General features: G+C 52.0%; 1 protein-coding gene across 1 annotated transcript in view; it reads right to left on the minus strand.

Annotated features, from left to right (window-relative positions):
• IGDCC4 (immunoglobulin superfamily DCC subclass member 4) overlaps positions 1–22489 on the minus strand; it is an 80582-nt gene that overhangs the window by 43390 nt on the left and 14703 nt on the right. The window contains exons 2-3 of the mRNA XM_032195009.1: positions 7276–7605; positions 149–290 (exon numbers count right to left, since the gene is read on the minus strand). Of these exons, the coding sequence (XP_032050900.1) occupies positions 149–290; positions 7276–7605 (472 nt within the window). The remainder of the gene's footprint in view (positions 1–148; positions 291–7275; positions 7606–22489) is intronic.

Genomic DNA, 22489 nt, shown 5'->3' on the forward strand with positions numbered 1-22489 from the left:
GCTCTTACAGCACTTCATTTTTCATGTTCATACCTGGTCTATCATTTTTCTCCTCATTCTACCTTTTATGAAGGGTTTTCACATCCTAAGCAGTCACGTTTCAGATTTATTTTTTCGAGCTAACCCAGGAAAACAATCAGAGCATTACCTAGGTTCCTGTGGAACGGCTACGTGATCCTTCTCCCAGGTGATGACAGGGGAGGGCAGCCCTTCGATCCGGCACTCGAAGCGAGCCATGCCATTTTCTTCCACTGTCTGCGACTCCGGCTGTTGGAAAAAGCGGGATAAGGCTGGGAAAAGAAGAAAGGAGGGAAGGTTAGTGGCTCGAGATCCTGCTGAGAAACGCAAACCTGTGATGCCGCGTGATTTAAGAGGAAAGCTTTTATCTGTGAAAGAGCCTGAAATGTAATCTCTCCTTTTCCTGTGTCCTGCAAGCCCTCAGCGGTCCTAAGGACAGAAACTGAAATGCTTCCATGTGCAATTTTCCTTCTTGCCACATTTTCTCCTTCGAAGGCAATTTTGTGAGAGAAGAGACCATCAGCTGGTTTGGCCACTTGCTTTTCTAAATCACTTCCTTGTCTGTTCAGTTTCTCCACCAGGGAATGACACCCAGAATGAGACAAAAAGAGGGGGAAATGCCCTGAGAGGCAAGAGTTTCCCCTTGCCTTGTGGCACCCCCACAGCCCAAATCAAAACAAGGCAAGAGGAAGACCAAAGCCAGATGTCAACTTCCACAAAACTGCCCCAGATTGACAACGCTGGAGACAAGGCTGAGATCGTAAGGGCAGGAACAGCTTTGCTGAGCAGAAATGAACCTCAGCCCACTCAAACAGGTGAGATGTGGCAGCATCTCATGGCCGGAGCACGTGGGGATGCAAACAGCCACCTTCCTAAGAGGAGGAGGATGGATTTCACACAGGCCAGACCACTCCAATGCTCTCCAAGGTTCATCCCTGTCCATGCAAAACCCTGCTGCTATCAGCAGAGTGGAGGCTGTCCCCCTGTGGCCATCAGCATCCGACCCATCAATAGCATAACCCCACGGCACCTCACCAACATGCGGGCACCTCGGCTGGAGCAGAAACTGAAATTCTTACTCAAAGCAAGAGCCAGGTCTGCTGGAGAAGTCTCTGTTGAGCTGCCTTTGCTGTTAACGCCACCCAGCAGCACAAATCCTCCAGCGGTGCTGTAACACGAGCACCAGGAATCCTGACCGTGGCACAACAAACACAAGGACCCTGGGTGACCTCCTGGTCCCCCACAAGCATGTGCTTGTCCCCCTGCCTCTTCCCAACACCACCACGACTTCACATCTTACAGAACCCACTCATTTCTGTTCTCTTTGCATCACAGATACACACACACAGAGTTCATCGCAGTGTTAGCCTGAGGAAGAATGGACCACGTCGAAAATCAAACGCTTTTACGCGCCCCATTTTAACCCCAGCGTATTCTCAAGTGTCATTAGTGTTTTTCTTGAACTTAACCAGTTATCACTTGCTTAAAGCAACTCACTGCTCTCTGCAACAGTTGCAGGCTGAGTTCTCCCACCAGCTGTCTGCCAAGTGTAGTTTTACAATTCACTACGAATGGCAACGAAAAGCCTTTTCCTGGAAAAGTCTGAAAAATAAATCAGCGTAAGGCCCCACTTCGGGCAAACGGCTTCAGTGTTTTCAAATACACTCTGCAGAGCACTTTAACACGGCATGATTTCCAAGAACTGCATGAGCTTTTAAGCTCACACTAGTGTATTTTGCTGGACCCAAATGTTTAAAAGAAAAGCCATCAAATGCAAGAGCACATTCGGGTTGGCATCACCCAAACCACCTCCTCCTGGTGTCCTTTATGCTCTGTCCCATTGCACTCTTTTCATCCTACGAGTGTAAAAAAGAGAACTTTGGCAGTCTCTGAAGGGTCAACACGCCTGGAAATGTCACGAGGGGAGGCAGGAACACCCCTAAACAGATTAAACCTATCGGTATCTGTTCCCTCTGCCCCAAGTCAGGTCACTTGTTTCATTAAGTGGCACAATCCAAGCGGATAGGATGGAGTCCTGAAGTTTCCAGCTTATGCAGCCCATGGTGTGCGTGAGCAGCGATGCCACCAGCAGCAGCAGCAGTGAAAAGGCTCCGTAACTTACAGCAGGCAGCTCCTTACTCTTGTTTTCATCTCCTGTATGCAGTGTGCCAGGAGATGCAGGATGGCCGCCAAGCCAGACTTACCTCCACCTATTTTTCCACGAAGTACAAAGGGGCACAAAGCTGTCCCAAAGCCGCCACCTTTCTCCTCCCCATCACCTGCCGGAGCCTGAAATTCGCTGCTGAGAACCAGAGCCTGCTCCACGCCTCCCGCCAGCCCCACACGCCTGCTGTGCTGGGCTCCAGCCCGGCTCTTCAAAAGCCCAGAGCCAAGAAATGCACCCGTGACGGATTGCTCGTTAGGGTGTGGAGGAGCGTGACTAAAGGGTGACCCTGATTAGGGAGCGCGGCGGCCAGGAGCAGCGCGGCTCCTTCAGCCCCAGCGAGGCCGAGGAAACCCTGCCTGGAGGATCTGGTGGTGGGGTTTGGGGACCGGGCAGCTCTGCTGCTGTGCCCTGATAGCATCAGGGTAGGGCTCGTGGGGATTGCTGAGGCCAGGATGGGAAAAAAAAGGCTCTGGGAGCTCTGGAAGGAGCTGAACGAGCCCAGCTGCGAAGGCCACGCACTGATGGGTGAAGGAGGGGACAGGGAAGAGGAGTTTCTTCTCCTGGGGTCTTTTGTGCACAGAAGGGGTGCCCGGGTGGAACAGAGGCAGCAGGAGACGCCTGGCACAGGCTCAGGGTTGGGCTTCGAGCTCGCTCCAGGGCCCCAGGGGTATTGGGGAGGGTCTGTGCTTAGTAAAAATCTCAGACTGCGGGTGTGAAGAGCACCAGGACAGCTCGCCCTCAGCACCGTGCCACAGCACCACGCTCTGCACCGCTCCCCCTGCTGCTGGCACCTTAAACCCAGCTGGAGCCGAGCCGCGGTGCCAAGGCTCCCAGCCCTGGGTGCCGGCAGCACGGGAAGCCCAGCGCCCTCCCCCTCTCCCCCCCGGGCTGATCCACACAGGAGGCCCCGAGCTTGGAAAAGCTGCCAGCCAGCAACACTACACCCCGGGCAGAAAATGCTGCCTATGCGAGGAATTCGGCCTTCTGAAACCAGCCTGCTGCTCTCTCCCACAGCGCTTTGCCCCCCGAGCCTCCACGTGCTCGCTCCCCGCGTGCCTTTCCTTATCATCGCTCGGTGTTTCTGAGGTGGGGGCAACTCCAGCCCCCGCTGAGACCACATACGGGGCTACATGGGATGGGGAGGCAGCAGGGAAACGTGCAGGAAGCCCTAGGGGTGATTTGCCATGGCCCCGAAGGGTGGAGGAGGCAGAGCCAGAGCTCAGGCTGCAGGGCTGGAGGGGCACAGGACTGGTGCTGCCCAGCTTTGTGGGGCTCAATCCTGCCTCCATACAGATGCCAGCTCCTCACCTACTGCAAACAGCATCCAGAAGTCACACCGATGATGTTCCAGAGCTCGTGCAGTTCTCTGCTGGAAGTTTTCTGCCCAGAGTGGTGGCAAGCAGGCAGAGACCCCCACCGAGACCTGGCTCCGCGCACAGGTCTCCACTCAGCTCCGCACCTAATCCACAAAACAGCATCAAACCCATAAAATGAACCCTTCTGATAAGCCCAAATCCCGTTCTCTCAGACGCAGTGCGTCACGGAGAGCAGCTCTCCTCGGGGAGAGGAGCACCGGCGTCCACGTGCACTCCTTGCTGCTGGGGCTGCTCCGCCAGCTGCAGCAACACCAAACCTCGCCGTCAGCTGCTGCCAGCGCCGCGCGGTGCGGGCCCGTTCCCTGCAGGCACAGCAGACGTCTTCATCTGACAGCTACAATTACTGTAATTTTCCAGAACCTCCCTCGCACAAAATGTTTAAGCTAAATTAACAGCTTTAACAAATCTTCGCCGATGTAGTTATTAGCAGGTAGAAAGCTACACCTTCCCACCACTACAACAACGCCCCTGGTGTTTCCACGGGGGGGGAAAGCCTGCAAACCTCCCTCCTCAGCCGCCCCGGCTGCGCACAGAGCAGGTGTGAGCCCAGCAAGACCCCTCAGTCCCTCCTCCTGCCACCACCACGAGCTGTGGTCGGTGACACGGGTCTCAGTAGGCGGGGACGAGGAGCAGAGAGCCGCAGGGTGCTGTTGTGTCGCACGGTTATCCAGCACAACACGAGCTGACACGTGGAAGGGGAAGGATGGAGGTCATCGCAGTGTTTCTAGGTTTCCCTGGAAGGCTCTGACGTGGCCAAGACACCGGGTCACCGCCGCACGTGGCAAAGCCACCAGTCACCACCGTCACCTGTCCCACAAGGGCTGCGCTCCCCAGGCCTCCTCCTCCTCCGGCTGTGGTTGTCCCCAGCAATCCGAGCCCTGGCCCAACGCTGTCCTGCGTGCCCCAGGTGACAGGCTGCACCCCTGTCACACACGTGAACGTCTTCTCGGCAACTCCGACAGCAGCAGGGCTGCCTTTGAGGCCACCTTGATTGCTCAAGCATGGGCTGAGCGCGGTTTTCCTGTCTGCGTGTGTAACGGGAGGCTTATGCATTCTGGCAGCTGCTGTCAGACAAACGAGCCGTGGGGTTTTTGCCCCTGTTTCACTCCGTTTCCGTAACCACCTCCAGCAACCCACAACTTGGTGATCCCTCTTGGCGCTCCGCCGTCACCTGGGCAGCCTGTGTCAATCCAGCTCTCCGGGGACGCCGTCTGTCTGCTCCGATCTGCCTCTGCGAACCTCCCCACTCACCTCGGCCTGACGCCTTCCCTTCCCAGCTGGGAACCAGCAGCCCTCACCCGGGAAAATGCCAGAGCTGCCCTCACTTTTGGGGCTATCGGGAGGGCAAAGCTGACTCCACCGTGTCCAGCGGAGTAGAAGAAGCGCTGACAAAGGCCACTCGTTTCACTTAGCTCCTGCACGCACTGCTGAATAAAGCCGGTAAGGACCAGGCACGGCACGGGCAGGCAGGAGGAGAGGAGCTCATCCCCACCTCCACGGGGCTCCTGCTTGCAGGGGAGCCCAGCAGGATGTGTCCCAGTCCCCCCAGACTGCCCGCACACCCACTGCAGCAGGCGCTGGGCCAGCCCGGAGCTTCCTCCTGGTACTCTGCCTGCACGGGGCAAGGACTGAACGAACAAAGAAACGACTCAAAGCATGAAGAGCCACAGGAGATGACTCGATATTATGAATACCAAATGTTCTTACTTGTCTTTGCAGCGCTGAGCAGCGCAGAGCCCAGCTCAGGATCTCCTGCCCGGGTTGGGAGCAGGGGCTGAGGCTAACGAAGCCTTCCTGCTGCTCGGGTTTGCTTCTTCTGCCTCGTGCTGGTCAGCAGAGCCCAGGGCAGTCAGCACAAAGAAGAACTCCATCCACACGTAAACAACTTTGGGCAGACTGCTGCATTCAGCCAGCAGGGAAAAAAAGCCTTCAGGATCCTCGTTTGCACCAGCTGAATGCTAATGCAGCAAGCGCTTCTGCCCAACCCCGAAAAAACACAGCCTGAGATGCATTTCATTAATCAGTTCCCTCGCTGCTCTCCCTCTGGGAATGAATATTGTACATCAGGTGCGTGTGTTTGCCACAGGAGCAGCACCTTCCCGTGCAGATGGCAGTAAGATGTGAGTACGCACAAGGAGAGACAAGCTGCAGGGAGCTCACCTGAAATTCCTCGTTTCTGAGAGACCTGAAATTCCTCGTTTCTGGCTCCTCTGGAAAAATGCAGGGGAAGGGAAAGGTGATTCCAGTCTGCCTCCTGTTTTTGAGAGATCCTCGGACCTGGCAAAGCCTTCGGCTGCTGTCAGGACTCCTGCTTCCTACAGCCATGCTCACAGAGGCCACACGTGCTTGGCCAGACCTGCGCCCCCTGCCTGGGGCACCCAAATGTTAAATACATCACGGTGTAACGTGGATGTTCAGACATCCTCTCTGCACGTTCACCTACGACAGCCCTGAACACGTTCAGCAGCACCTCAGCCCCAATTTCCCGAGCCTGGAAACACATTTCAGGCCTGCACCTCAGGGTGCCCCATGCAGCCGCATCCAGCAGCATTTACATAGGCAGCTGGACTAGAGAGAAGCGTTTCTGTGCTTGCATTATCTTCCAACCTCTCTTGTTTGGGAGGTCAAGGAATCATTTATTGACACTCACGTAGTTAAAATAGCTCCGGTAGCCATTTCTGCACAGAAAGGAATTTTATTCTTGAACGCTGCACAAAGATTCGGCAGTTCAGATCTTAGAGTGTTGTTCTGAGTCTGAACTGCAGACCAGCCTGAAGAGCCCTCTCTTTCATCTCTTCCATTAGAGAGGGAGATTCACCTCAAAACAAAGCCTTAACTCCAAGAGGAGACACAGCTTCTCTGACACACAGAGACGCCTGTCCCAGAGTTGTTGAGCACTGCCCTTCACTGTCGAGCTCTTCCCCTTGAATTCAGTAAATTCTTCCTGCAGCAACACCTGAGCAAACCCTCTGGCACCTACCGCACTCACCTGCTTCCCAGAGCACCAGCTGCTGGGCTCTGCCCTGGGCACGCCATCCAAGTCCCCAAATCCCCTCTGTGCCCCTTCCCAAGTTGTGCTGCCTGCTCACCAGGAGCCCAGAGGAGACCAAGAGCAACCTGCAGACGGACAGGCTGATGTGTATGGCCAAATCCAGCACCTAAGACCTAAGCTAGTGACCAAAAGCAGGGACAAAGGGGAACTTGGACCCCTTTGTGTACAGCCTGGCCTGTTTCCAGTGCTTTCTGCCCTCACGCAGCCACCCACTTCCACTTGCCCACCTCTCAGTGATCAATTCTGATAAAAGAGACGATGCTCAGACTCCAGGCAGTGCTCCTCATCTACATCAGGGGGAAATAAGCCCGCCACAGCCTTGGCTGCGGCTGCCAGAGCTCTCAGAGCCACCTTCCCATGCAGACAGTGCTGACTCGAGGCTCTGAAGTGTTGATTTCCCTGCAAAAACAAGTGCAGGCTTTTGGAGAGCGAGGAGAGTCCTGTTTTTAATTCGTGGCTGATGGCACTTACCTGGGAGAGTCACACAGGATGTTAACAGAGGGTCAAGGGAGACACATCACAGCTAATTTGGGTGCTATCCCAAATCCCACCCATGCGTCATTAGTACGATTTCACTTCATAGACTTTATCTTCAACTCTCTGGGTGGTAACGGTCTGTACAAAGACCAGAGGAAAAGCAGACGAACACGAAACACACTTACTTGAAAATCTGACAGCAGCCGTTTGACTGGTGACAGCCCCTAGGGAGCTGTGAGACACGCAGGAGTAATTACCCTCGGCGCCTGCCCTCTCGGGATATTTGCTGTCCTTTGCCACAGCCTGGGACGAGATGAAGAGTGATCCATTCGGGAGCACACGCAGATGTTCCTGCTCCACTACCGGAAAGCCATTCTTCTTCCACGTGACATTGATCACCTGCTCAACGGGGGCCAGGTTGCAGTCCAAAACCACGGCTTGGTTGGGCTCCAGTATCACCTTTGCGGGTCCAGCACTACAGCTCAGCTCCAGAGAATCCCCTTCCAGCAGCCTCCCTGCAAAGAAAAACAGACAGTGGTTCCTTGGGGGTTTCTCCATCACACATCTCTCGGGCTGCAAGCACAGCCAGCACCACCTCTGCTGCTCCCCCTCGTGCCCAGCAGGCGCCTCTTCTCTCCCTGCTTGCTTTTTCCAGGCTGGGTTCAAGCGGAGAGGAGCACCTGGAGGAAGGTGGCAGGGCAGCAGCAGCAGCAGACACCCAAGATGCTGCAAGAGCCCCAACCTCTCCTTCACCTGGCAGAGCTGCCCGGGAGAAGCGAGGGTTCCCTCCCACGTGCTGCAGACCTCAACCTCCTCGAAGGCTGATGAGCCCCCAGGAGGTGGCTAGCACAAGCCAGGGTGCTCGAGCCCAGCTTGGGAACCCCGTGCCAACAGCAAATGGGTTCAGAGGAGACGCAGGAATGGGTCAAAACGTCCTCAGGGGGAACTGGCAGGAAGAGCTGGGAACCCAGAACAGCAGCACCACCCAGTTCACCTCGTGGGATTTTCATTTCAAAGGAAAGCTGACAAAAGAATGGTTCACAACGTGCCCCGTACCCAAAACAAATGCCCCGGACGAATTTTCCCCGCTGCCCTCGTGCACCCCTCCTGCTGCAGCCAGGAGCTCAGCAGGGCTCGGGGCTGGCCCATTTCCAAAGCCACGTCCCCGCAGGAGAGCTCCACCTCCGAAACAAGGCTCGGCGTTTCCTACAAGAATATTGCCATTAATAAAATGCATTTGCCGTTAGAGTTCTCCAGAGACACTAAGTCAATGTTAGCTGGCAGCGCTGCTTCCACACACCAGCAATTTCAATCTCTGCCGTGCTCAAACCATCGCCATCCACTCTTTTTATGGCTCCGCTCCAAATTATTTTGTCACCGCTCCAATCAGAAATGTTTCCTGCCTCTATAACAAGTTTATCAACACTGGATACGAACCACATGGCTCCCTGCCCGTCTCCTATCGCAGAAGGCTACAGATTAATTTTATAGGAATTCAAACACCCTATTAAACCTGCTACTACCTACTGCTGATAAAAGGGCCGCGTTTTAAAGGCGCGTGTGTTAAGCGGGCAATTAGGGGCAATGACACACAGAATTACACGTGCGGGGAGATGGAATAATTTCGAGGCGTGTGTCGGGGACTACAGGTGCCCCCGAGGGAAGGAGCTCGCCCTGCCCATGCTCAGGGCTCGTTTTGTGCCCACCCAAGCTGATAGGGACAGGTACACGTCAGACCTGCCCTGAGTGCTGGTTGCAACCCACCGAAAGGCAGCCCCCAGCCACACCGTGCTTGTGGAGGCCTTTGAGGATCACAGCAAGCTACAAAACTCACTCACTGACTCCACAGGAAGCCAGAAGAAGTGGGGACAAAGCTGAAGGGGCGCTCTGGGAAGATGCTGCCACTGGGAGCCTGCCATCCAGAACAGCCGCTGCAAAAAAACTGCATGAATCAGGAAAAACGAAGCATGGAGCAAGTTCCCAACAAGTGCATGGCCCCTCGCCTCCTCCTTTAAACCCCTCTGCCAGAGACACCCGTCGGCAGCCCCAGCACCACGGGCACCGATGCTGGAGGTGCCTCCTCTCACCTTCATCCTCGCAGAGCTTCCCAAAACACGGGCATCCCCTGTGCCACCAGGCACCCAGTGGCTGTCCTCGCCCCTCCAGACCCTCCACGGGCTCATGCTCCGTGCCAGGCCCTCCTCCTCGTCACTCAGCAGCACAGCCCGAGTCTCTGTCCTATTTTCTGTTTCCCTCAGACCGCAATTAAAATGGCATTTTGCTGAAATTACTCCTCCTCTGCAGAAGGTGCAGCGAGAAGGGGCAGCTGGCTGGCTCAGGGAGCCAGGAATAGAGCCGAGCTCTGCGCTGCTGCTTCCTACGCCAGCACAGGTCGGTAGGAAGCAATTATCAGCCTCTCAAACTTCAGTCTTTTAAATATCAGCCTGCTCACGGCGAAGTAAAAACAGCATCGTGGTAGAAGAAATGCTTGGGGTTTTTTTTAAAATACACGGTGAGGGTTCTATATCCCTAAATATCGCCCAGCTCTTTTCCTCTAAGGCAAAACCTGGCCGGGTCCAGGCTTCTAGTTGGTATGTTAAAGAAAAAAAAGGGGTACTTAAAGAAAAAAGGGGCAAAACTCAGTGCCAGAGTTTTTATGTTAAAGAAAAAAGGGGCAAAACTCAGCTCCAGATTGCAGGGCTCACCCACGCCGTCCTGATGGGCTGGTTCAGGCCTCGCTCTGCTAGATCAAGGGAGGAGAAAGGACCGGCAAAGGATCCCCCCCCAAAATACTGCAATTTTGGGGGGCAGGCCCTTTGCACACACAGTTGGAGCAGCACTGCAAAAAGCCTGCGGCCCTACGGTGTTCACAGAACGGCAGAAGCTCTCCCTGATGAAGCAAAAAAATACCTTCCAGGCTCTGACAACGTAGGAGGAGGTCTGGTTCAAAACACCGCACTAAATTAGCCAGCCTGACAATGAGATAAAAGCCCTTTCAAGGGAAAGGATCAGAAGGGAGTAAAACTACTCCAAGCGAGATCAAAGACAAACGAAATCAGGAATGTTAAGTGCTTACAGAAGCTGCCGACTGTTTCCAACTTCCATTCTTCATCTCCCGGTGACAGAACTGGGTACGACCCTGCTCCAACACCCAGCCACGCGCAGCCTCCTGCTCCCCTTCAGCTCCGTACGTACCGGAGCAGTAACAAATGCAGTGAAAACCACCCAGAAAAGCCATCTCCATCATCCAGAAGACACGGCTCCTCCAAGGGATGTTGGCAGCACGGAGCTGGGTTTCTGAGCCAGAAACCTTCCCACTTACTGGTTGAGGTGGTTCGGCTACAGACCCGTGCCATGGAGCTGCAGAGCTTGCTGCCTTTGGCTCCTCCTGGATGCAGCTTCAAGTGTTGAAGCCCGGCAGATCTGGAAGCTTTCGGCTCATGGATCTCTAAATTGAGGGCCACAAAACCCCGTAGAGCGTTCCCCTAAGGAGGGTGACACTGCACGGACACTCAAAGCAGGCTTTTGTATCACAGATGTGCCAGCCCACCAGTACCCAGAAATTACCTAAGACAACTGAAAACATCTCACAATAACTCTTTGGAAGGCAAAACGGGGAGTGGGGAGAAAGGAGCCAAAAGCAGAGAGGGAAATTGCAGGGAGAGAGAGGACCAGGACAGTCTGAGTCCTTCCAGGTGACCAGCAGAGCTCATACCGAGCCCCGCGAAGCCCAGCAAATTGCTGAGCTGTAACGAGGCAGTCAGCAGTGGCTTCAAGACTGTAAATATACATGCAAATAAATATTTGTGCACATATGGGTACAGAGAGCACATATATGCACGCACACAGTTGTGGAGGAACTGAAACATTATTAACGTGCCCTGAAGTGGAGGGTCTTTGCTTTGATATTCTCTGGCCCCAGCTCTGCAGGGGTATTTTATTCTCTCCCCTGTTGCTAATACCTAGGATACTTTATGCGATAATAAATAAATAAATAGAACAGCCCGAGAGAAAAATGTTCTTTTCCCACATCCACTTCCATCACTTCCTCTGCTCCCATTACCGCTCCATCCACCTCCGCTGTCCAGGCCCAGCCAAATAAATGGAAAAGCCTCCTGTTGAGTGGCAAAAAAAGAAACAGGGCCTTTCGGATGAACGCAGGATGTGAAATCTTTGTGGCACAGAATTGTCCCCTGCCCTCTGCAGCAACCCCAAAGCAGACACCTCCAGCCCACGCCTCCCCTCCCAAAGCATCCCAACGCAGCGCCAGCGCCCACTGCTGCGACCTCCTTCCCTTCACACCAGACGGAGGCATCGAGCGAAGGGGAGAAAGAATCAATCCTCTGCTTTCCACGCTTACCGGGCTATAAATAACCAGGTGAAGCACGAGCTCGCAGCACAGCGAGGTTTGACAGATTCCTGACGTGTAATTACTCGGTCAGAGGCAAGACCCTCAGAGCAATGTTTTCCCATCAAGAATCGCGCTGCTCCGAGCCCATAAATCAGGTGGGAGCTCGCTCTCGGTGGCTCAGACCAGCAGAGAAAACCACTTGTCTCCTCGTACGTACGGTTATTTCCCTTCCCTGGGATTTCAGCACCTAAACCGAGGAGGAAGGACGCAGACAAGTGAGATGCTTGTGGGGAAGTTAAGGCTATCGGCAGTAAACGCGTCCTTGAGCTCTGCTGGGCAGCACAAGCAAATAAAAGGGTACTGTGCAACGCGAGGCTGTGTTTGGAGGAGGAGGAGTTGTGTTTTGGTCATTATTTGGAAAACAAAACCACGCTGGCATAAAGAAAAGGGGAGGCCCTTCTGTGTGAGCCATCGGTGCGTCTGTGCCTCTTCGTAGAGCATCTCACACGGCTGGCATCAGGAGGGATTTGTTCCATCAGCTGACTCAGTAAAAGCACCGTGACCAAAACACTGCTACAACAACAAGGTGTTGATGTTATGGCTTGGGGGCACCCACCACCCTGCAGCAGAGACCCCAAATTTGCTGCCCTGCTTGCCCTGAGAGCCCCACAGCCACAGGACCAGAGGAGACCCTGCGAGACCTGAGGTCCCAAGGCACTTTGGGCTCTCCACCACCTACCCCAAACCCTTCTGTCAGACACACGGGGCAGCCCTGACAAAGTTCAGACCTTAGCTTCAAGACAGGGCTGAGCGGGGCCCCAGGATCAGTTCGGGGCCAGGATCCAGCCCAGCCCGCGGACAGCCTCCAGCGCCTCCCCCCCTTAAAAAAAAACCCTTTAACGCTTCCAACCCAAAGCAAACAAAGCTTTGCCGAGCCAGACAGGACCCGTTACAGCGCAGGCCTTGGGAGATTAATACTTCACAGGGAGCAAAGTCCAAGGGTTTCGAACCTGACACACTTCCAGGGCTGACATCACTTGGAGCTCTTGGCAGCCGGCGGTTTTCCTGCAGGTCCCGCAGCCTGGAGCCCGGCCAGCTCCTTTCCTATCCCCAGCACATCTGGAGCTTTGGGAGCTCCTCGTGCACCTTGCAGGGCTCCGGCCAAGGAAAACCATCCCAGGAGGAGCGAGGAAAAAGGCTGGGACGGGGCAGGGGGCTGCTCGTCGTGTGTGTTCTGCGGGATGCAGAGCGCTAAGGGGGGGAAGGAGGAGGAGGAGGAGGAGGAGGAGGGCTGCTCCCTCCCCTCCGCACCCCGCGGGTGGTGGCAGGGAGTCAAGGCGCAGTTAAAGCCTCGGCGCCGTCGCCTGTCTTAATTTATGTATTTATTTTGGATGCTGAGCTCGGGGAACTCAACAGCACAATTAATCTCATTTAAGTGGGAGTGAACAGCACCAAAGGAAAACCGGAGTTATTGCTTCCAAAGGGTTTTCCTATCAACAAGCCGACTACTGTGCTATTATTCTGCCGCAATGTCACCTTCTGCTGATGCTCTTCAGATGCTCTGAGAGCCGTAGAAAATCTTTAAGTTCCCATTGTCTAAGTCAGAGAGCAGCTATACTTCAGCATGTCCCCATGAAAGCAACACAAAGCCCTCTTTCTTCTCGGGAAGCTTATGCACTGACAATTAAAAAGTCAATAGCTTGGTCTCAGCCCGTTTTAGGGCAACTGCACTTGCCAAGGAGCAACCCAGAAAGAAATCTGGACAGAGATCTCAGACTAAGGCTGCACCCTGAGCACTCAGCACCGGCAGCACCAACAGCAGGGCCAAGGGAGCTGTGGGGTCAGAGGCTCCAGTTCACAGAAATTCAGCTTCCATGATCTCCATCAGCATCTCAAAGACCAGTTGTGCACCTAAATCCCAAGGGTTTCTTTCCTTTTTTTTTTTTTCCCCCCCAGGAAACATTCTTCCACCCAGCTGTAACGAGACCTGTGAGACGGAGGGGTCAAGATCTTCACGTTCCCTCCCCAGCACCACCACCAGATGTTACTGGAGCTTTCCAGCTCGTAAGGCAACACGAGCGAGCTGCAAATAAGAAAGCAACACCTACAGCCTGTGCTCAGCCTCTCTGGAACAGGAGGCTCCTAAAAGTACCTTCGGGGCTGCTGGAAAGCTCATTTTATTAGCACTCGGTAACCACACGCAGCTGAGCGATCCCAGCGCTGAGCAGCCCTTGCCAGCGGGGGACAGGCCTTACCCTGTTCCTGCACGTAGCAGGGCCTGGTGGTTTATTTAATAATGCACCACCTCCCACTGCTGCGGGGATATTTATCCAGCCGGCAGCCAGGGACTCTCAGATCATCCCTGTCACCCAGCAGAGCCCAGCCTTGAAAGGAGCAGCCGGGTGCCTGCAGCGCTCTCGCCCCATGCTGGCTGCCCCTGTGCAAGGGGTTCGGTACGGTGCCGTGCCCTGCACACCCTGCACGGAGCTGCTGCAGGGCCCCTCGTGTCCCCAAACACGTACGAACCCAGGGTGAGTGCTGTAGGGTGAGGATGAACCCATGGAGATGCCCAGCAGCTGGCTGGTCCCACCAACTCGGCTGGTTTCGATGGCTGCAGAGGGATGACAGCTCAGGAACTGCATTTTAGACATTTGTAGGATGGTCACAGCGCCTTGCTCTGAAGTTTTTAAAGGATCGGGGTCCAGACAGTCTTCTGAGTGAAGTGCTACCTGGGAGCAAACACACCCAAGCCCTACTAACTGCATCCATCCGAGCAGGTGAGCTGTGGGGTCGCTGGAGAGGTGAAAGCAGCCCGGTTACTGCAACAAACCCAGCGGAGGGAGCACGCTGCCAACAAAGATACTCTCTTCCTACAGCTCTGCTTCACTTAATTATAAGGATCTTTGCCTCTCACAATTCTTCACGAGGCTTTGTGGCTTCGGGACATTGATCCGAAGCCATCCTAGCGGTCCATTATTATATTTTCACATGTATACAAAGCCCTGCCATTTAAAAGTTAAATTAATCACAACTTATCGATTTGTTGTAGCAGGCTCTAAATGCAGCTCTGCCTAAAGAGCCACGCTGGGCACGAGGCCCTCGTCTTTGTTCTGTTCAAACCCCCGGTTAGAAACAGGAGCAGAAAGGATGGCACGAAAAAAAAGGCGTTATCTAAACCAAACACAACGCCACATCACTGCTCACACACCACATCCGCAAAGCGTGATGTTATCATCTAAAGCTGTGATTAAGGTAAATAGGTTAATGACTAGATTCACTTCGGTAAAAAGCAAAAGCTGCCAAAGCCCCGGGTAAACGAGTAGCTCTGAGTATAAATACCACGCGCCAGGCATCAAGGAAATAAAGCAGCAGCAAAGGTTTCCATCCCAGTGGTTTTAAGGACGTTTCTGATGCCCCTAATGCTGAAGCCAGCTGCAGCTGCCCAGGACCAGAGCCACCAACCCACGGTGGATGTCACCTTGCTGACTCAAAAGTGGCCCATCAAAGGCTAGAGCTGACTTCTACAAAGGAAGAAGTGCTCTCACGCTTCAGTTCAATCATCAGGTTTGCCAAAGCCCCTTATCTACAGATGACGACTACCAGATAGGGATAAATGCAGAACCAGCCCTCAGCAGAGCTCAGTTTCGTCGAGGTGTGTGTTATTCTAATGCATCTCCTGCAAACAAATGGTCCAGAAAGATGAAACAAATCGATAGCAGCAATAATTTATTCATTGAGTTGAATTGTCAATGGCAATCATAATGCTGAAGTGCTTGACTCTTTCGTGAAGGTTAAGTCCTTGTTATTTCCTCCTCTCTGACCCCAGAAAGGCTTTTGAAACAGCAGCTGAAGGCAAGAGGAGGCTAAAATCTAGGCTTGTTAAGCCAAGCCTTCTTCAGGTCCTGTCCCCACTGCTGGGAGCAGCGCAGGGGGAGCAGCCCCAGTAACATCAGCAGCAGCCTTCCTTGCACTGAAGAAGTTACTGAAGTGCCAGAGTTAAAGGCTAAAACCCCTGAAAACCACTTTGCAATCCCACCTTGCCCAAACCAGGGAGGGCTGAGCTGCTTCTGCCCCTTTCCCACCTGCTCCACGCCAAGCACCCGGCGTGCAAACATCTCTGCAGAACCCTCCTCCTCCGAGCTGTCACCCTTCTCCTCTTGAAAAGCCAAGAGGGAACAGCTGAGAGCATCTCTGCCCAAGCTGCTGCAAGCGTGGGACGCACGGGGAGCTCAGGACAGGGCCTCGGCTTCGCGTTCGTAAATGTACAGTGTGGAGGCAGATTAACATTACAAGCTTGAACAAACACACTGGAACAATAACGCATCAGAGTCCTGTAATTGGGCCCTGAAATACACTTACCGAAAAATACAGACCAGCTGCAACGTTGGAAATGCTCCTAATGCAATCCAAGGTAATTATTGGTAACAGACCATCAAACAAGTGCATTAATATGCTCTGATCAGAGAGAGAATCAGATGGACAGTCTGGCACAGCAGCTTGTACCTGCAAATTATGTAAATTATTTGAAAGAGCAAAGCCCCAAAGCCCTAGAAACACTAACTGTAATGAAAGTTATTAAATGCTATTTTTGCTATCTGCTGGTGTTAACAGTCTAAGGCCCATTTGCCGAGGTAACTGTAATTTTGCTGCCGAGCTGAATAAGCCTGATATTTGCCATTTTAAAGGGCTCCATCAAGCTAAAATGACTGGCTCGGATTTGCATGATTTCGTGGGCAACATTTAAACACATAACTACTTTTGGCATTTTCTCGCCGATGTTAGAGAGGAAATCCAGTCATTTGGGTTCTGTTAGATGCAGAAGTTCCTGTTTTTATTTCATGCATCATCGCCACGTTTGATCTGCAAACATCACAGGAGACTCTGAACCGATCTCCTGGTACAATGTTATCTATTTTTGTACTTGAACTATTTAAGTTTAGCATATTTTTAGGATATACTTTCATCTTTCAACGCCTGAGATAGCTAAAACATGCAATACGATACAATCTTCAGCGTTATGCCTCTTGAGAATAGTCACTTAACTAGAAACTAATATTATCAGACAAAATACACAAAGATCCTCCACCTATGGGCTATAATTAAAACTCCAAGTACATTTTGTGGCTGGTTTCCTCTCAGTTAGTGACTTTATGACTCAGAAAATAAATAAATAAGAACACAATAAATGGAATAATATTCAGCTCCAACAGTGAGTATCTCATCTGTCAATTCTTCATTACCCTACAGAGGAAAAAAAATAAGCAGCACATCCAACTTCAAACCTTGGGAAAAAAACAAATCAAGGCACAGAGGGATGGAACAACATCCCCACTGCAGGGCTGAAGCTAGCACCAAATAAACCTGTATCCTCTCAACCAACGATGCTTCAGCCTCTGCACCTCAGGCTGATATAGGCAAAATCATATAATCATTAAGGATTGTATTAGAATTTTGAAAGAATTCATTATTATGAAAGAATTTCAAGATCATCTGGTATAACCAATGCCCCACGCAGCCCTGCTGCAGAGTGAAGGAACATCCTGGCCACCTCTGCTTTTGAAGACCTCCAGAACTTGGGCCATGCTTTCTAATTTCCAATGCAGGACAGCGTCTGCTCCCAAAGACTCTCCCAACTCCAAGGCATGAGCACAAACCCGGCAAACACCAGCACAGTCTCCAGGGGACCACACGGTGCAGTTCAGTGCCCAATTTGCTTCCCAGCAGGGTGGGCATGGTGAGCACCACCAAGGAGTGCAAGAAAGCTCAAAAACAAGGACACAAGGAAGGGTGTGCTACAGGGAAAGGAGAACACAGGCCCTTTGAATCTGCCCTTGCTTGGGTGTATGAGGCCTGTGAAGGAGGATGATGATGACAACAGCCGGTGTAATTTCTTGGTTGTCTCTGTCCACACTCACCAACCCTGCACCAGGACGCACAGCTCCGTTTGCAGCCAGACAGAAACAAGGGGCACGACTGCAGGCAGCGGGGAAACGCTCCTCCAACACGTGCACTTTCCCCTTCTCGGGCTCCACTTCCCGTTGCCTCGCCTGTCATTAAAAGGGACTTGCACCGTGCTGCCGAAGGATGCGGTGCGATCAGAACAGCCGCGAGAGCCCCGAAAAGCACGTGGAAGCACAGCTCAGGAGATATTTACGAGCGCAGGATACCGCAGACCAGAACGGCACCAACTCTCCCGAGTGTTTCCACTATTTACACTGAGATCAGAAAATTAAAATGATATTTTACGCTTAATGGCTCGAACAAGACCTGCGAAGTCCTTCTCGCGGTCCCATTTACAACAAACGCCAATGACAGAGCAGCAGATGGTCAGAAACACTCCCCTAGAATATTCAGGCGATTCAACTTGAATCCGTGCCCAAATCATTTAACTTTAATGGATTCTTTCATTAACAACCAAAGAAAGGGAATATGGTTGCCAGGACATTAAAATCACTTTTTCAATTATACTGTTATAAAATCGAACAAATTAGCTGTAATTCTTAGCTGAAGCCTAAATGGAAGCACGACTTTATGAAAGAAATGAAAATTGATTTGGATTAGTGGGCATCAAGGGCTTTTTAAAAATTAACAAGATTCTTATGACTTCATAGCACGGATGGATTAGCTGGAGGTTTCACTGCCCCACGTTTGTTACCTGCCAAAGCGCTGCAGCTGGCTTCACAGCATTTGTTACAGCAGGTTTTAATTAGGCTGAGGGAAGAGGATGCAAAGATAGGAGCTGGAACCAAATTTCTGGAGAAGCTGGGCGGTGCCCGAATTCACCCCTTGGACCTGGCCCAGCAGAGTCTTGGCAAAAAATGGGAAAATCAAAACCTCTGAGCTTTAGTACAATAGGGACTGCAGGCTGGGTGATTTCGTTTGGGGTGGTCTCGCTGTAGGATCAAAGCAAAAGTGCATTAGATGCTTCACAAAAAACAAAGGTTGAGCCCAGGATGCAAAGAAATCACAGCCTTAATGCGGACTATTAAAAAACAAACCAAACAAACAGGTAAGGATAAGCACAGAAGAATGATCAAGAAAGAGCAATTCATAAAGGAACCGGGAGCTGTGACATGGGGCAAAGGAATATAGCTCCCAGATACAAGGGAACTACAACACAGAGCAGTGGGGTCACCCTAGGAAGGAAGAAAAATTGCCTCTGTGTTGTATATTACAAGCTTAATGAATGAAACATTCACTGAACACAGCTTACAAGGATCCTTGGATGATTTTTTTAAATTAAAAAAAAAAAAAGGAAGGTGGCAAGGTGGCACTACAAACCTGCTCTGGGTGCTGAGACACAGACGGGATGTTCTAGCACACCCCAAACATCCCCAGGACGATGCGGTGCCACGAGCACCTGCCAGCTGGCAGAACTGGCCTCGGTAAGGTAAATGCAGCAGAACATTTCAAAACCATTTTCATGAACTCTTGCAACATGAAGCACTTTAGATGATTCCCCCTTTACCAGTCAGCACTTCATAGTTTGTTATTTCCCCTCTTTATTGCAACACAGTGGTTGACAATTTGCATCAGTGAAAGCTGGCTTGAGAAGTTAATCTTTCTTTGGACAATCCAGGATATTCCTTCTTTGCCATATTCCTGATTTGTCACCCCATATCTGGCTCTCTGATGTGTCACAGGGTGGGATTTTTCAATATATACAGAGCTATTCCCTTTGAGCCAAGCCTTGCAGTGTAATCTTTGCTCTCCATGTGCTTGTTGCTGTTTTTGGATGTAAGGAAACAGAACAACATCCTAATACAGAAGCTGTCCAGCTCCACCTGCCTTCAAATTCTCTCAGGGGTCTGAAAACCAGGGGACCCCTTGGTTTTCTTTTATAATTCACATGGCAGGATTTGGCCTAATGGGATAGCAACTGTGTAGGCAAATACAGCAGGTGCAAGTAAGAGGTTTTATCTTATCTGGGGTAGGTACTTGCAAAGCTTCGAGTTAGAGGTCTTTAAGAGAAGATACCCTGAGATGAGACTATCACAGCCAGTAATGTTTCTGTAAGGCAAAGCAGAACTGGCCTAAGCAATGTTTTGTTGTTGTTGTTGTTGTTGTTGTTTTTTACTGTTCCACCACTGCAGTGGAACAGGAGCATTCACACATCAAATCACCGTGCTTCTGCTGAATGGCAGCAAATGCCAGGGTAGGGAACAGTAATTTCCAGCTAAAAGCACAGGAACTTCCTGACCCAAGCTGCCCGGCACATCCAACCAGCACAGATGAAGACATTTGCCCCATACCTGTGAAATGTGGCCTCCCAGGATCGTGCTGCTCACAGGTAGAAGCAGGCAGAAAGCTGTGCACACGCAGCACCTTCCTGTACAGCAGCGGGAATTTAACAGCGCCTATGGGGGCATCTGAATATCCACTTTGATTGTCTCTGAGAAGAAGCTTATTATTATTGCAATTATTAGCAACAATTATACAACTATTATATATGTTAATATATGTCAACAGAATAAGGATATTAACATATTCTCTACAGGGTATTCCACAGAATTAATGAGATCGAGTAATGAGCCTAACCTCTCTGACATCTCGCTGATGCTTATTTCTAAGCAAGCTACCGAATTCAGCAGGCATCTGCTCCGGCAGAGCACCGGGGCTGCAACTCAGGACCTGCAGGTCAAAGGGACACGAATGCTGATGAACAAAGTTTGTGCCTGGCTCGAGGCAGCGATGGAAAAGGTAAACACGTATTTGCTTCGGGTACCCGTGCTAGAGAGCTAGCACCCTCTTCCACAGGGCTGGCAGACAGTTTTGAGCAGCCACATCTCACAGCACGCCAGCTGCCTGCTGCAGTGAATGCCAATCAGCCCCCGAGAGCTCCCTGCCATCGTCACGTTAATTAAAGCCCATCTCAGGGCTGGCCCTACCTCCAGTCCCACCTCTTCGCGAAGACCTTCAGCGCTGCAGGCTGGAGGAGGAGACTCCAGCGAGGCTGCTGCTAACCAGATGATGTTTTGCTCATGGTTTTAGCTGGCACACAGGGCTTCCCGTCCTCTGACACCTTCCCATCGCTCTCAGGGGGGAAATAATGAGAAATAAACTCTGTTCAGTGCCCTGAGAATAGATCAAGGCAGCCTTAAGGACAGGGAAATACGCCCCAGGGCCCTCAGGCCAGCCACAGGGGCAGCCAAGGCAACTTTTGGATTACTTTACAACTTACCACTCCTACAAGCTGGCTACTTGGTAAGAAGAGAGAACTATTTCAGACCCTAAAAGCCCTAATTCTGGCGTACTGAAACCAGCAACAAGATTCCCACGGACTGAGGGTGGAAGATGCAGCCCCAGAGAAGCTGCGAACAAAACCAGCATCTGTGACTCCCCCGGGAGACCCCCAGCACACAACGGTGTAAAAAAAAACATGCAGGGGGACCTGATGTTGCCTCCTGGAAAACGATTTTGGAGTTTTTCTGCCTGCATTTCGAAGCACACCGCAGTTGTCCTAGGAAAGCCCAGGGGGGACGCTGACGGGGACCTGCTCCTGTACCTCAGCCTGCGAGCCAGACAGCGCTGTCAAAGGGCAAAGAATACACTCTGCAAACAAAACCTCTTTGTTCCTCTAATTTTGTTCCAGTTAAGTCAGTTCAGCTGTTCCATACAACCAGTCAAAAACATTCAGCATTTCCCAAAGTATTTTAAGACTTCAAAGTTGGAGGTTTTATTTTGACAGTTTTTAAACTGCACAGCTTCTTTTTTTCTTTACAGATTTTTTTTTTTTTGCATTAAAAAACAAAGCTGTTTAATAAATTAAGCTCCAACACAACCACTGCCGCTCTGCTTTTATCATGGCTCCAATTAAAAAACTGTTTCTTGAAGACAGCTAATGGCTTCTGAGAAAAAAAAAAAAAACAAAAATCACAAGGGTGTTTCACTGAGAACATTTCCAGTAGACTCCATTTGTTAAAACTTGTGATTAAAACCAAACTCCGAGTACAGCTGGCTCAAAACTGGGGCATTTAAAGTTTGCCCAAGCTGCTGATCTCAACTCAGGACTTCCCAGCCTTAAATGAATGTGTTCACCCTAAAAAAAAACCAAACTGGTCTCTGGGTCCATTTGTGCACCTCCCACCTCAAGCCGTGTCCATAGCTGTGATCCCTCTGCCACAGTAGGGCTGCGGCAGAGGAAACCAACCCTTTGGGAAGGTCTGGGGAGGGTCTGTGACCCCAAAAGAAGTGGGAAAGGGCTGCTGTAGGCACAGGAGGGACCTCACGTGCCCCTGTGTGCAGGTCGATGCTCGCAGTTACCTGGGTGCAACAGAAGCGGTGGCAAGGCTGAGAAAAAGCAGCAGGCAGCAAATACCTCTCCGGCACGCACTGATGAGGAAAAGGCAGGAAAAAAACATTATTTAGAGCCGCGCCTGGCAGCTCGGCAGCCAGGAGCTGACGGGGAGCAGGCTGTTCCAGAACAAAACCTTTTCCACATAACCACCCAGGCAACAGATCTGACCTTTTCATCCACGGAAAGCAGGCAACCCGCCGCTGAGCTCATTACCGCGGGAGCTCTGCCCCTCAGAACTGTTTTGTTAGCAGGCTCGGGGCCGGGCCCGCGTTGACACCGATCGCCTCTCCTGTCAGGAACAGCTCGGGGACGAGACCTGTGCTGAAACCAAACCTGCCTGAACTCTCCCCGCGTAACGTGAGCTTCGCACCCCGGTGCTGACGCTGTCCCGACGCCGAGCGGGGAGCTGGGCAGGCAGGCGAGGAGCCGCTGTCTTCAGAAGCAAACAAAAGAGGGTTCTCAACACTAATTAGCTTCCAGCCGCCGGGTGCGATCGCAGCTTTGCGAGCACACCTCCGAGGGCTGCTTCCGAGCAGGGCCGGGGCTCGGCACCGTCACGGTGCCAGCAGCTCAGGCCCTAATCCCATCGTTTGGAGGCCAAAGCTCCGCTCGCACGGTTCACGGCACGGCCCCCAACCAGCTGTGTCAGCACAAGCGAGGGAGCGGGATCAAGCAGCCGTGGGGAGGGAGCTTTTAAGCCGGCGACGCTGCCAAATGCTTCATATCACAGCCCTGCCGATTTGCATTTCTG

Source organism: Aythya fuligula, chromosome 11 (assembly GCF_009819795.1).
Source record: "Aythya fuligula isolate bAytFul2 chromosome 11, bAytFul2.pri, whole genome shotgun sequence".
Lineage (NCBI taxonomy): Eukaryota > Metazoa > Chordata > Aves > Anseriformes > Anatidae > Aythya > Aythya fuligula.